Raw genomic sequence first — 15,129 nt, forward strand, 5'->3', positions numbered from 1 at the left:
GTCTGTGCTGAACAATATATAGCTCGCCACAAACAAACAAACCAGCAATGCCAAAATATGTCAACTCCTGAGATAGGATCTAAAGATCTATGGCATGGGTAGGCAAACTAAGGCCCGGAGGCCGGATCCGGCCCAATCGCCTTCTAAATCCGGCCCACGGATGGTCTGGGAATCAGTGTGTTTTTATATGAGTAGAATGTGTGCTTTTATTTAAAATGCATCTCTGGGTTATTTGTGGGGCATAGGAATTCGTTCATCCCCCCCCCCCCCAAAAAAAAGAGAGAGAGAGAGAGAGAGATCCCCTGCTGAAAAAGTTTGCTGACCCCTGAACACTGAACCAGTGAATTTAAACTGGATGTATCACAAGTCTGGCAACAAGAGCCTTACAGTTATGGCACCAGGTTGCACAACTCAAAAATGTCAAGAGACTAACTTTTGCCACAAACAAAATGCTTTCTGTCAAGCATTTGCTGATTATTTTTCTGTAGATCATCCCAATCTGGATGTCATCAAGGTGTATTTAGATAAGACAGAGATTCCCCCCATTCAGCCCAGGGCATAATGACCATCTAAATTGGACTATAACAGCAGACAAAATAGAATCTGAGGTGAAACACTTAAAGAATGGGAAATCCCAAGGTGTCAATGGTTTGAGCGGTGGGTTTTTGTAAGAGCTTTTAATCTTTATTAATGCCACACTTGGAAATGTTCTTTAATGGTATACCTTGGGGTGGGAGGGGGTTGATCCTGCAGTGATGGACATTGCTTTTGAGTAAAATATATTGTCCTCCCTTCTAAAAAAAGAAAAAGAAAAAGCTTCCAAATGCATAAAGTGCAAAAAACCCCACATGATCAATATTGTGACACCATTTACTACTCCCGTCGTGTTGATCTGGGGCATCCTTGGCTAAAAAAATACCAACACGTTTTGTTCACTTGAAAGAGATGGTTATATCTGTAAATTATCTGGCACCTCTCAGGATTTTTACAGCACACTTCTGCAAGGGAAAAGGAATACCAAGCTGTCAAGCGTGTTCCAACCAAAGCTCAATAATGTCTATTGTCAGTAAATTGAAAATTAACAGATAAAGGACTAAATAATTCAATGTTTTCCCCAGGGAAATAAATAAATTAAAAGATACCACATCTAATCTGGTGTGAATAACCCAGTTGTTGTTTTAATGGCATTTGACACTAGTCAAAATAAGTATAATTTTAATTATAATACATGATGTTATGCATTGCATAGTTAATAGCTAGCAAAAATCACATCAAGTATGAATTTCTCATAAATTAAATACCTAAGTAGGAGCTGCAAACCACCATGCCATGAGATCATTGTACACAGACTTGTAGCCCTAATTACACAGTTCTGTGCTCTTTCTCTCAGTCATTTCACACACAGATGGAAGGTTGAGGAATCTGCTTCATTTCATTTCCAGATCACAACTCAATATGTATAACAAATCTCTGAGGGCTTTGGAGCATTGAGCTCAGCAGTCAGCAGCTGCGTATTTTCACCGGTGCATTACCTTGTACACACCAACTTTCCGTCATAGTCAAATGGAATAAAATGATTTCCTACTTAAAAATATTTTTTCTTCAGTCTTCATTACTGGGAAACACTGGCTGTGTTCCAGCAAACAGATCCCGGCCTCCTATGCCAGGATATGCACAAGCTCTGTGCGCCCACAGGCAGACCCTTTGATACAGTTTTGCTCCTCGCTTTGCAAAACAAACCATGAAAACATAGTTAACCATAACTTGCCATTATGCCCCAACTAGGAGCTTTGGTTCTGTGGTAGGTGTTACGTTGTGGGTGAACATATCAGACGACACAGCGATTCTTCAAACAGCTCTTGTTTATTCACAGGCCAGGACAGAACTGAACTGAAGGGTTCAGTCAGCCTGCTTATATAGAGCTCCAGTACAGTGTAACTGTAACAACTTTCTAAAACTATCCAATCACTGAACGTCACTTTCGATCCCTTATTTGCATAACTATCTACAGTATCCCCCTGCTGGCGCAGGGTGAGAACTTCAGTACATAACAGTAGGCACGAGGAAGATCAAGCCCAGCAAAGGTCCCATTTTGGTCTGTAAGTCCATTTACCCCCAAATCACGCCTGCCTGCCCCCACACCAGGTGTCACATGCCATGTCAAGAGAGGGGCAGATGGAGACATGACTGCCAATACACAACTGGGAGCATTAAAGGGAGCTGCTAATTGTGCACTGGCAATCAGCTGACTGGCAAAGAGGATGGGCTGCAGAACGCTCTATGGGAAATCCCATGATGAAGGTGATCTCAACAGAAAGTGGAGCTTGAAGTTACTGCCTATCAACTGATAGGCTCCATCTTCAAGCCCACTGGGATCAGCTGTGCTACTGAGAACCCAGCACTGCATCAAAAGCTCAGCACAGACCCCCCCCCATGCCCCCCACAATACGAAATGATATCTGTCAAGCATTTGCTGATTATTTTTCTGCAGATCATCCCAATCGGGATGTCATCAAGGTGTATTTAGATAAGACAGAGATTCCCCCCATTCAGCCCAGGGCATAATGACCAAAAATGCAACTTGAAGTAAGAGAGAGAGCCAGTGTGGTATAGTGGTTAAGAGCAGTAGACTCGTAATCTGGTGAACCGGGTTCGCGTCCCCGCTCCTCCACATGCAGCTGATGGGTGACCTTGGGTCAGTCACACTTCACACTTCTCTGACGTCTCTCAGCCTCACTCGCCTCACTCACCTCACAGAGTGTTTGTTGTGGGGGAGAAAGGGAAAGGAGAATGTTAGCCACTTTGAGACTCCTTCGGGTAGTGATAAAGCTATCAAATCCAAATTCCTCCTCCTCCAATAAGCAATAACTTCAAGCCCCACTTGAATAGGCTTAGATTTTCCTTTGTAGCACAGTTTGAGCTCTACAGAGGGAAAACGGCACACCTGCTATTATAGTGACATTGGGTTACTGACATGGCAGATAATTAACAGATATAACAATCTCTTTCAAGTGAACAAAATATATTGGTTCTTTTTTACCAAGGATGCCCCAGATCAACGTGACGGGAGTAGTAAATGGTGTCACAATATTGATCATGTGTTTTTTTTGCACTTTATGCATTTGGAAGCATTTTATGCATTTTGCATGCAAGGCTGGTGGTTTGGGATGTTACAGATGAGGAATTGATAAACGCGAGAAACAGAAGCAATACAATTTATTAGATGCTGTATAAATAAAATGGGACTTAAGAGACTCTGAAAGTAAGTTTGGACAATTAGAAACATCTCCAAAGTTAAAAGGATACAAATTTAATAGGATAACGAAACAGAATACAATGTTAACAGGATATTTCATCTATTGATATGACCAAAAAAGTAGCATGATTAGATTTCTTGAAGCTGCAGTCAGTTATCTAATTCCTCTCAAGCCTACATGATAGAAATATGTAATAGACAGGCTTGTCCATTAATCTATTTAAATGAAGCTATCTGAAGATATTATAGGGCATTATCTGTTAATTATAATTTGGTTTAATGGAAACGTTAGCCAGTAATTTTCCAAAAGGTTAGGTGGAGATATTAAGAACTGCAATTTAGAGGTAATGCTTTCTATAAAGTCAGCAAGCTGTTTTTCCTTCAATTAGAACAGAGATAAATTCTGGCTGACAACGTCCATCTTTTCTACAATGGAAGTGTAGCATGAGTGGACTCATTTATTTACATAGATAGGCCACTTCTAAATATCCAACCAGGACCAATGGTAATGCCAAACTAATAAGTAAAAATTCTCTTGCTATGACATCTGAATAGGTTAATACTAACTGTGGTTAGTATTAACCTGCATGTCGGAAGAAATTCAATGTACTGTAAATATGAAAAGGACTGGCTATGCCTGTTGAGAAATGCTGCAGTGTTATTCAGCACAGGCTCTTCTTTTGTGAACAAATAGAAGCCCAGAAAAAAATTAGTAAGACAGCTTGCTTCGCTGCTTTCATAAAAGCAAACATATCTCTGTGTTATAACTGGAAGTAGAGCTATTATAACTTTGGTAGAGCTATTAATAGACTCTGATTTCTGCATTTCATATTTGATTGTAGCAAGCAATCAGCGATTGAATAATTTAATACAAATAGGCTAAGAAAGCAAATTAACTATACCTTTCTATGGCATGTGCTCAAATGGAAAAGGGGTCAAACCATCGCAAGAAGTGTTGAAATTTTGAGAGGTTGGATAGTTACAATGGAATGATCCCGGTGGTGGGGTGAACATTTTTATTCTTACTTCATAGATAAGTAAGAATAAAAAAGTGCACCCTACCACCGGGACCATTCCATTGTAAGTATCCAACCTCTCATCAAAATTATTACTTTTATATATCTATACACACACACACACACACACACATATATATATATACATATTTTATACATATACATATTTATACATATATACACACACACACATATATATACACACACACTATATATATATATTTATATATATATTTAAAAAAGAAGAGTTAACTCAGTCAGATAGGCGGCTTATAAACAATGCATCGTTGTTATTGTTATTATTATTATTAGGGAAACCAGGGAGCAAAACAGTCGCGGGTTATGGAGGAGCAATGACGATTTTTTGGGTTTGTTGTTGTTTTGCCGCAGCGCGTACGAAGCCGCGGAATAGGTGAAGACGAAGCGTGGACGAGGCTTGAAATGCCGCGGGAGACTTGGCTTTCCTTTCCTTTTTGTTGCTGTCGTTCTTAAACTTTATTTCCTTTCATTGCTCTTCTGACCCGGAAGCTTTTCTTTCGAGGCGGCGACAACGACGGCGGCGGGTTGCCAAGGCGAGCCAGGAGGCGCTAGGCCTCTGTTGCCATGGAGACGGCGGCGGCGCGCGTGTGAATAGATAGGGGGAAGACTCTCGGCAGGATGTTTGTCTACCTGAGCAAGAAGGTAAAGGCTTTCGTGTGATTTTTTTTGGGGGGGCGGCTAAATTTGGGCGGGGGCGTTAAAGCGGGGCTGCCTTGAAATCACATAAACACCCCCCGGACCTTCGGGGGCGCATGCTCTAAAAGTTCACTTTCCTCCTAAAAAGTGCTTTTTTTACCCCCGACAGCCACCCTCCCCTTTGCCACCATCACTGCTTTCCCCCGCCTGCGCGTGTTGTTGTTTTCGGATTGTAGCCAGAAGAGATGCTCGTTTGTTGGTGGTTTAGGACACGTGTCGAAGCGCCTCACACGTGACGTCCGCCGCGCGTTTTCGTCGCCCGAGGGTTTAGACGCGAGTTCCGTGCAGGTCGGGGGCGACGCTCCCCAAACTTGTTTTCGGACTGCAGTCCCCATCCTAGACATGATGGGAATTGTAGCCCGAAAACAGCTGGAGAACCCAGGTTTGGGAAACCCTGGTTGGGAACGTCTGAATGTGCACGCCAGGAGCAGTGGTTCCTAACCTTTTTTGGGCCATGCCCCACCTAAGCATCTTTAAAATCCTCATGCCTTCACTCTGTGACATACAATTTTTATTATTCAAAAAGTGAACTCCTACATTAACTGTTAATAACTCAATATCAATGTTAATAACACATTATCGAATTGCCCCCCCCCCCCAAAAAAATCAAATTGTCCCCCTGTGGGGCGTGTGCCCAACATTGGGAACCACAGGCCAGGAGGAAAGCAGTACACGACCACAATAAGATTGCTTATTTAATCTACAGTTAAGTTGTTTGTTATTTTTATGAAAGGTGCTCAGCGCCATTGATTGATATGGTGAATATTGTTACCTCGCTGTCATACCCTTCAACATTTCTCTGATGAAAATAAGGACATCCTGTTCAATAATAATAGTAATATTTATACTCCACCCATCTGAGTGGCTTGCCCCAGCCACTCCAGGTGGTTCCCATATAAAAATAAAAAGCCTTCAGATGTCTTCTAAAATAGAGTTACAGTACTTATCTCTTTGGCTTCAGGGGACGGATGAAAGCATGCATAACTCCATACCCTCCAGCAAACCTTTCCGATACTGGAGCAACTTTTGAAGCTTTCAATAGTTGTTTTTTTACTGCGATTGGCGTTCTTTTCTCCTCTGTTTGACCCCCATGTTGCCCCAGAAACCTTTTCATTTTAGTCGTATAGCCTGAAAAGAACTTCTTACAGTTTATAAAGCTCTTTGAGGCAAGGGCCTGTCTTTTGCTTATACAGTTGTACCTTGGAAATAGAACGGAATCCATTCCGGAAGTCTGTCTGACTTCCAAAATGTTTGGAATGCTAAGCGTGGCTTCCCATTGGCTGCAGGAAGCTCCTGCAGCCAATCAGAAGCCGCGTTGGACGTTCAGCTTCCGAAAATTATTCAAAAACTGGAACACTCACTTCTGGATTTCGATCGTTCAGGAGCCGATTTTTTTGGGAGCCAAGGCATTTGAGATCCAAGGTACGACTGTATTACCTTGTACACTGGAGAAGCGATGAGTGTCACGCCATACATTTAACGCACCCCACCCTCCAAGAATGGAAATTGTAGTTTGTTAAGGTTGCTGGAAATTGTGGGACTGCAAAAAGGTAGCTACTGTCCCAGGATTCTTGCCAGGGGTGGGGTGTATGCGCTTTGAATTTATGATGCGCAACCGGTCCATATTTTGAGGTTAGCAATTTTGAACTTGGTTTCCATTTCCATTACGAAACCATCTTCCTTTCAGATCACAATTCCTGGCAATGTTCGGCTAAGATCTATTTCTTGGAGCAAGGACCAGGGCTATATAGCATGTGGGGGAGAAGATGGTCTGCTGAAAGTTTTAAAATTGGAGACAAAAATAGGTAAGTGACACTTCTGTTGCGCCTATCAGATATTTGAAAACAGTTACTGGCATTGCCTGTATGGAAGTGAGAGCTGGACCATAAAGAAGGCTGATCACCGAAGAATTGATGCTTTTGAATTATGGTGCTGGAGGAGATTCTTGAGAGTCCCATGGACTGCAAGAAGATCAAACCTATCCATTCTTAAGGAAATCAGCCCTGAGTGCTCACTGGAAGGACAGATCCTGAAGCTGAGACTCCAATACTTTGGCCACCTCATGAGAAGAGAAGACTCCCTGGAAAAGACCCTGATGTTGGGAAAGATTGAGGGCACAAGGAGAAGGGGACAACAGAGGACGAGATGGTTGGACAGTGTTCTCGAAGCTACCAGCATGAGTTTGACCAAACTGCAGGAGGCAGTGGAAGACAGGAGTGCCTGGCGTGCTCTGTTCCATGGGGTCACGAAGAGTCGGACACGACTAAACGACTAAACAACAACAACTAGCATTGCATCAGTACAATCTGGTTCCCATTCTGTGGTGGCATATGATTGTCTCTCTTTAGCTCTGTAGCTGGTCTGTCAACTTGCTCCCTCTATGGCCACATGACTGGTGCCAGTGTAGTCACACTATCCTGAGTTATTGTAGCAGTGCAATGCCCTTGATGTTTTGATGCCGCAGTGCAACGCACTCAATCTGTTCTGACATTTTCATTGCGTGAAAGGCATACAGATGAGTGCAGTCAACCATTTTTCTGGTCCTGTGATGCGAACACCAGGGAATCCTACACAAAGATGCAGAAAGTGGGTCCATGGGGGAAGCTTTGTGAGGGGTCAGCAAACTTTTTCAGCAGTCCACTGTCCCTCAGACCTTGTGGGGGTTCAGACTATATTTTTTTTTTGGGGGGGGGGGGAATGAACGAATTCCTATGCCCCGCAAATAACCCAGAGATGCATTTTAAATAAAAGCACACATTCTACTCATGTAAGAACACGCTGATTCCCGGACCGTCTGTGGGCCGGATTTAGAAGGCGATTGGGCTGGATCCGGCCCCCATGCTCTAAGGGGACGTATTGATGGGGCGGAGGGTGGGGAGGTGGGAAACGAGACGGGTGGGCAGCCCGGGCAGGCCATGGAGGAGCTCTAAGGAATTAGACTTTAGTCCACCTTTCCCCACATTTTGCAGAGTTCTGCATCCCTGTTTCTGATGGTTGGGGACCCCTGAGTATATGTGGACATGTTGTTAAGAACTTTAGAGGCTTTGTTCTACAGGGAGAACAATTTAGGATTCCAACCTTTGTTTTAAAATGGTATTTAAACTTCTTTTTTAGATGAATCCAAAGCAAAGGGGCTTGCAGCACCTAGCAATCTCTCAATGAATCAAACACTGGAAGGTCACACTGGTGAGAATCATTATGATCCTGTATTTAATATGCATTCATTATAGACTAGTTTAAAATTGCCTGCTGAATAAGGTGTTCAGAAACTGATGCACTTTCCATTGATATTTTTTCTCTGTTAATTCATTTATGCAAGAAAACAAACATTAGAGTTCATTGTTTGGGATCTGCTACTGCATGTGCAATTATTGCAAATGAAGTAAAAAAATATATGTGCGGTACATCTTCGACATCATGTTTTCGGTTTATTTTCTCCTTGAACCATCTAACAACATATTAGTGTTTCAGATGGGGTACATTGTTAGATAAGCAAAGGCAAATATCAGCCACAGTTCTTCAAGATTTAAAAGATGTTATTGCCTACATTGATTTATTTTTATTAAAATATTACATTAAATATATCACTAGGTTTGTAATCTTTGTCCCTCCAATACACCCCTTTCCACCTGCAATTTCACATTTATTGGGTGTACGTATAAATTGCTTATCATTTCAGCATGCCAAAGTGGTATAGGAGATTAACATGTTAAAATACAATTATGCAAAGAGAAAAATAAGTGAAAAGCATCATGTAAAGGTCTTGAATCTAGCAAAGAGTCTTGTGAGTGGACGTGGGAGAAGGTGAATTCCAGATTTCCCATACATCCCCAAAAATATGCTCAAAGATATGACATATCTCCTTGTACCAATATAGGCAGAGGTGCTTGGAGCTCTAGTGGGGAGGGAAAATTGGTAAATATTTTCTCTCTTCCATTTCTAGGAACCCCTATTGTATCAAAGGCCCTTACATTTAAAAAAAGCATATTCAGTGAATGGAATAACACCATTGGATCCAAGCTATACTTTATTTTTTCATTTTGCCCTATATTGCTTTGTTATTTATGAGCTCACAAATACTGTTATATTATTATGACTGATGTTTCTGGATACAGTGGTGCCCCGCAAGACGAATGCCTCGCAAGACGAAAAAGTCGCTAGACGAAAGAGTTTTCTGTTTTTTGAGTCGTTCCGCAAGACAAATTTCCCTATGGGCTTGCTTTGCAAGACGAAACGTCTTGCGAGTTCTTGCGAGTTTGTTTCCTTTTTCTTAAAGCCGCTAAGCCGCTAATAGCCGCTAATAGCCGCTAAGCCGCTAATAGCCGTGCTTCGCAAGGCGAAAAAACCGCAAGACGAAGAGACTCGCGGAACGGATTAATTTCGTCTTGCGAGGCACCACTGTAATGGGTTTTTTGGAATTAATAAGATTTTAATTGTGTTATTAACAATATTGTTGTGATCCAATAATATACTCATCTATAATTTTCTAGGTGCTGTGCAAGTAGTGACTTGGAATGAACAGTATCAGAAATTAACTAGCAGTGATGAGCATGGACTTATTATTGTGTGGATGCTGTATAAAGGTAGAGGATTTGTTGGAGATTGCCAATAATATCTCAAGTCTTTATCGTGCCTTTGTGAAATCTCAAATAATAGATGCCTTTGAGATTTGTACAATGCTTCCCCAGGTTTTTAATTGCTGGTTACAAAGCCGCAAGTAGCATTATTTAATGATTTTAAAAATTGTTCTAAATGCTTACCTTAATCAATTTCTTTTTTTAAAAAATATTGAGTTGTAAGTTTTTCCATAACAGCTCAAAGAAGGAAAGCAGGTCAATTCACAATACCATTTTGCAATGTCAGGCACATATGGAGAAAACTCTGTGTGTGGAGCCCATAACTCTAAAAAGGGGTCCCAGATCTCAGAGTAGTTGTGCTCTTTGCCCCTCCACAGAGAAAGTAGCTCTTCCGTATGCTTCAAGAAAGGAGGTTCCTCCAGCCAATGAGCTACTGGAGGAAGCTGTCCAGTGCTTCCAGTGCTGTAAAGCCAGTCACTTAGCCACCAATAAAGTGCACAGGGCTACTGGATTTATTCTTAAGTTTACCTCTTGCCTTTTTGCCCCTCTTCTCACCAACAGCATATCTGCCTTTTAGCCTACATGTATTTTGTTTTGACAGGTTGCCATGTGTAGTAGAGCTGTTTGCTGGCATCATGTATAATCACAGCAGCTGATTTGCTTAGATTTTATGGTTTCATGGATTAAGCTTTCTTAAATTCATTGGAAGCTTGTGGTTTTTAATAAAGTCAGTTTGAAATTTAGAGTGCTAAAACCATCTTTTCCATAGAAAATTCTTAGCTCTTTCCCCTCCAATTAAAAATAATCCACCAATCATTTCTTATCTTCTTCCCTATAAATATGGGGGGGGGGGCCTGTGGGGGGATAATAATAATAATAATAATAATAATAATAATAATAATAATAATAATAATAATAATTTTATTATTTGTATGCCACCCATCTGCCCCAGACACTCTGGGCGGCTCACAACAGAATATAAAATATTAAAAACATGATAAAGCATTGATAGAAACATGATAAAACATCAAACATTAAAAACTTCCCAATACAGGATTGTCTTCTAAGAGTCAAATAAGCCGTCAATCAAGAGATGACCACAGATTTAAGTCATCATTATTTTTTATTCATTAGTAAATTATTTTAAAATATTTCTTACTATGATTTAACATGCTACCCACATAATGTACAATGTTTTCGGCAGATAATTCCAACTGGTTTACTTCTAATAGAAATAGTTGAGATGAAGTACAGCAGTGTTGAAGGTGTGTCTGAACATTTATTCTTTGGCTTTAGGTTCTTGGTATGAGGAAATGATCAACAACAGAAATAAATCTGTTGTTCGAAGTATGAGATGGAATGCTGATGGACAAAAAATTTGCATTATATATGAAGACGGTGCTGTAATTGTTGGTTCTGTGGATGGTAAAGTATCTCCTGTATTAAATAAAAGACTCTTATAGCATTGTTTGCAGTGAATATGATTCACAAACATTGCAGATGAATTTGCGTTTGACTAAATTTGCTTTAATAGAATTGTGACTCCTGAAAATAATATTTTTGTTTGCCAAAATCTTACTGTCCTCCTTTTCAATTTGCAATTGCTATGTTGATGATATCTGACCACAGAGATATGGCGGTGACAGCCAATGATGTCTTCCCCCTTGTACATCTGTACTTTAGGTCTCTCTCCTCCTTCCTTCCCCCATGGGCCCCCCAAATCTGGATTTTGAAGCAGATTTTCAACAGATACAGGGGGAAGGAAAGGGAGGAGAAGCCCCACTGCAAGAGTAGATTCCTGTTTGTGCTACTTTAGAACTCACCCATGAGGTTTTTGTTCTCTCTATTTCTGCATTTTTACATACGAAAATGAAAGCTAATAAAAGTTGGCTTAAATTCCCTGAGATCATAGAATCATAGAATCATAGAGTTGGAAGAGACCACAAGGGCCATCGAGTCCAACCCCCTGCCAAGCAGGAAACACCATCAGAGCACTCCTGACATATGGTTGTCAAGCCTCTGCTTAAAGACCTCCAAAGAAGGAGACTCCACCACACTCCTTGGCAGCAAATTCCACTGTCGAACAGCTCTTACTGTCAGGAAGTTCTTCCTAATGTTTAGGTGGAATCTTCATTCTTGTAGTTTGGATCCATTGCTCCGTGTCCGCTTCTCTGGAGCAGCAGAAAACAACCTTTCTCCCTCCTCTAGGTGACATCCTTTTATATATTTGAACATGGCTATCATATCACCCCTTAACCTCCTCTTCTCCAGGCTAAACATGATAAAAGCACATTCTTTCTTTGGGGAATACTATATAAGCAGCAATTGAAATTAGGATATGCCTGTGTGTCAGCTTACCCAATAATTTTAATACATGAATAATATTTTTAATATGTCAAGTAGATTTATTGGAATGTATGATGGTATGCAATTAGACTTGTGTATATAGCCTGCTAATGGTTGAACACATATACTATCAAAAACATAGTAAAACCATACTGTTTACAATGGTTTAAATTCTCATTTTGATTCCATGAATGGAACAGAACTGTGTTCATGGATTGTTTATATAACAATAGAAAAGAGAGCAGAATACATTTCTCTTTTTTTGCTGTGTATGTGTGCATGAATTAACATTCATCATTTGAACTTTTGCAGTAGCAATCCTTTAGTATTTTAAGTGGCATAATTTTTATTTTTAGTTGTAGGCTGTGTTGAACGTATTTTCTCTTAAAAGGGAATCGCATTTGGGGAAAGGATTTGAAAGTACAGCTCCATCATGTTGCATGGTCTCCAGATGGCAGGACTCTACTCTTTGGAATGGCAAATGGTGAAATACACATTTATGACAAGAATGGGACTTTTATGGTAAGTTCAGAAGTGTAAGAAGTATAATCTATTGGGCACCTTAACTGTCTGGTTGATCTTGCAGTTGGGAAGGTTTTTTCTGCCTGATCTACACTGGTGCTGCATAAAGTCACTAGTGCTTATCCTTCTGTAATGACGTGCTTAAAAACTGTTCTGCAGTCACCGCAGGAATTGAAAACAGGAGCATGTAATGGTGTTTAATAGAGCACAAATACAGAGGCAGCTGGTTACAGCAACCAATGAAGGTGATTTAACTGAAGCCAGTGCCATTAACTTGGACAGAATGCCAACACTTTGACTTAATTGATATGTGGATTGCAGCCAGTTAGCTGCCTATTTATTCTTTCATTCGTTTAGGTACTTCACTTTTGAAAAAAATGTATTGGCTTGCATCGGTTTATATTTAAGCTAAGATTGGTTCTTCCATTCAGCAAACTTACTTGGGAGTAAAACTAATTCAATGCAGTGGGTCTTTCTTTCAAATAAACTTGCACAGCGTCAACCTGCACATCTGTTTAAGCCACTAGTGATAGTTTTGTCAAGTTCATTCTTACTTACATATGTTAAATGGTCACTTTAGATGAAAATGAAAATGAACTGCTTGGTGAATGTAACTGGAGCATTCAGTATTGCTGGAATCCACTGGTACCCTGGAACGGAGGGCTACATTGAGCCAGATTGCCCTTGCCTTGCTATTTGTTTTGACAATGGACGATGCCAAATAATGAGACATGAGAATGATCAAAGTAAGCACAACTTCCTATTACTCCTTGAAAGAAGCACTGTGAATTTAAGGCTTAGAGGTCTTGCTGGAGGGCGATGTAACTCAGATCCTTTTTCAGACAAGCTATTTGTAAGAGCTCGCGTCTGTAACATTTATTTTCCAAACTTATAACAACCAGATCCTGTCTTAATCGACGCTGCTCTGAATGTCGTGACTCTCCAGTGGAACCACTGTGGAAATGTCCTGGCTATTGCAGGCTTCCAGAAAATAGCTGGACAAGATAAAGATATAAACGTGGTACAGTTCTACTCTCCATTTGGTGAGGTAAAAGCATTTATTTCATTTTCCTATTTGATCCGGTTGGCTAAAATTAAATATTAGCCCTCTTCATAAATGTTGCTTGTTCCTGTTTTTTAAGAATTTAATTTCAGGAGATACAGTACCAGAAATTACCTCTCTCTTTACGCAATCAATTTTTTATTGAAAGTTTTCAACATAATATACAATAAAAGCCAAACTAAGCTAAGAGAGAGAGATAGAAGCCAAAAAAGAAGAGGAAAAAAGAGAAAAGAAAGGGGGGGGGGAGGAATGCCAAGCTCTTTATCACAGTTATACCCATATTCCACACAAATTACCTCTCTCAAGTCATCCTGTTAGATTGGCAAGAAGGCCCAAGCCTTCTTGAGTTCATGTACACCTTTCTTCCAGTCATACCTGCAAATATATATTGTGCAGTATATTCAGTTATGCCCCAATTGGAAGTCCCACAGATACCATGTAACCAATGAATGGATGGTGTTGTTTCAGCATTTGCGTACCCTGAAGGTTCCAGGCAAACAAGTTTCAGCTCTGTCTTGGGAAGGAGGAGGCTTAAAAATATCACTAGCCGTTGACCAATGTATTTATTTTGCAAATATCCGGCCAGACTATAAGGTAAGTAGCTGCAGAATGCCACTTTCACTGGAAGGCTTACAGCACCATTTGCAAGCACTACAGAAAGAGAAGCCTGGAATAATGATATTAAAATGAATCATCTCTTTGGGATATCACAACACTTCAAAAGCCACCTCTCCCTGTCTGAGGCCCTTCTTCATGTGCCTCTTCCATGAGAAGTCCAGAGAGTGGCAACATGAGGATGGGTCTTTACTGAGGTGGCTCCACGATTGTGGAATGATCTCCCCAGAGAGGCTCGCCTGGCACCCTCGTTACATATCTTTAGGTGCCAGGCAAGAACATTCCTCTTCTCCCAGTGTGGTGTAGTGGTTAAGAGCGGTAGACTCGTAATCTGGTGAACCAGGTTCGCATCCCCGCTCCTCCATATGCAGCTGCTGGGTGACCTTGGGCCAGTCACACTTCTTTGAAGTCTCTCAGCCCCACTCCCCTCACAGAGTGTTTGTTGTGGGAGAGGAAGAGAAAGGAGAATGTTAGCCGCTTTGAGACTCCTTAGGGTAGTGATAAAGCGGGATATCAAATCCAAACTCCTCCTCCTCCTCTTCTTCTTCTTTCCAGGCCTTTGGCTAATTAAGCAACCTATGGCCTTTTAAACTGAGGTGGGTGGGGTGTAATTGGTTGTTGTTTTTTGTTATTGTGGTATGTATTTTTGTGGTTTTGTATTGTAAACTGCCAAGTGAACTTTGAATGAAGGGCAATATAGAAATTGGTATAAAAAAATAATTACAATAGCAGCTTTTCACCATGTCCATTAGAGTTAGCTATATTCTCTTGAGGAGAATAGCAAAGATGAGTGGTAGGTCTGTACATTATATTTTCTATATGTTACTCTATACCAGGGTTTCCCAAACTTGGGTCTCCAGCTGTTTTTAGACTACAACTCCCATCATCCCTAGCTAGCAGAATCAGTGGTCAGGGATGATGGGCATTGTAGTCCTCAAAAAAGTCTGGGGACCCATGTTTGGGAAACCCTGCTCTACACTATGAATAATGTTTCTATAT

The 15,129-nt window shown here is 40.8% G+C and overlaps 1 protein-coding gene across 2 annotated transcripts in view; it reads left to right on the forward strand.

Annotated features, from left to right (window-relative positions):
- Positions 1-4,545: 4,545 nt before the first annotated feature.
- The window catches only part of WDR35 (WD repeat domain 35), a 51,640-nt gene continuing 41,056 nt past the window's right edge, over positions 4,546-15,129 (forward strand). The window contains exons 1-9 of one of the 2 annotated variants that reach the window (XM_083431511.1): positions 4,546-4,953; positions 6,695-6,812; positions 8,122-8,193; positions 9,498-9,590; positions 10,881-11,009; positions 12,322-12,452; positions 13,033-13,198; positions 13,355-13,500; positions 13,984-14,109. In XM_083431511.1, the coding sequence (XP_083287637.1) occupies positions 4,930-4,953; positions 6,695-6,812; positions 8,122-8,193; positions 9,498-9,590; positions 10,881-11,009; positions 12,322-12,452; positions 13,033-13,198; positions 13,355-13,500; positions 13,984-14,109 (1,005 nt within the window). In that variant the 5' untranslated portion in view covers positions 4,546-4,929. The remainder of the gene's footprint in view (positions 4,954-6,694; positions 6,813-8,121; positions 8,194-9,497; positions 9,591-10,880; positions 11,010-12,321; positions 12,453-13,032; positions 13,199-13,354; positions 13,501-13,983; positions 14,110-15,129) is intronic. The other variant, XM_083431512.1, reaches the window with a different exon arrangement.

The sequence above is a fragment of the Podarcis tiliguerta genome (genome assembly GCF_965153285.1).
Source record: "Podarcis tiliguerta genome assembly, chromosome: 3".
NCBI lineage: Eukaryota > Metazoa > Chordata > Lepidosauria > Squamata > Lacertidae > Podarcis > Podarcis tiliguerta.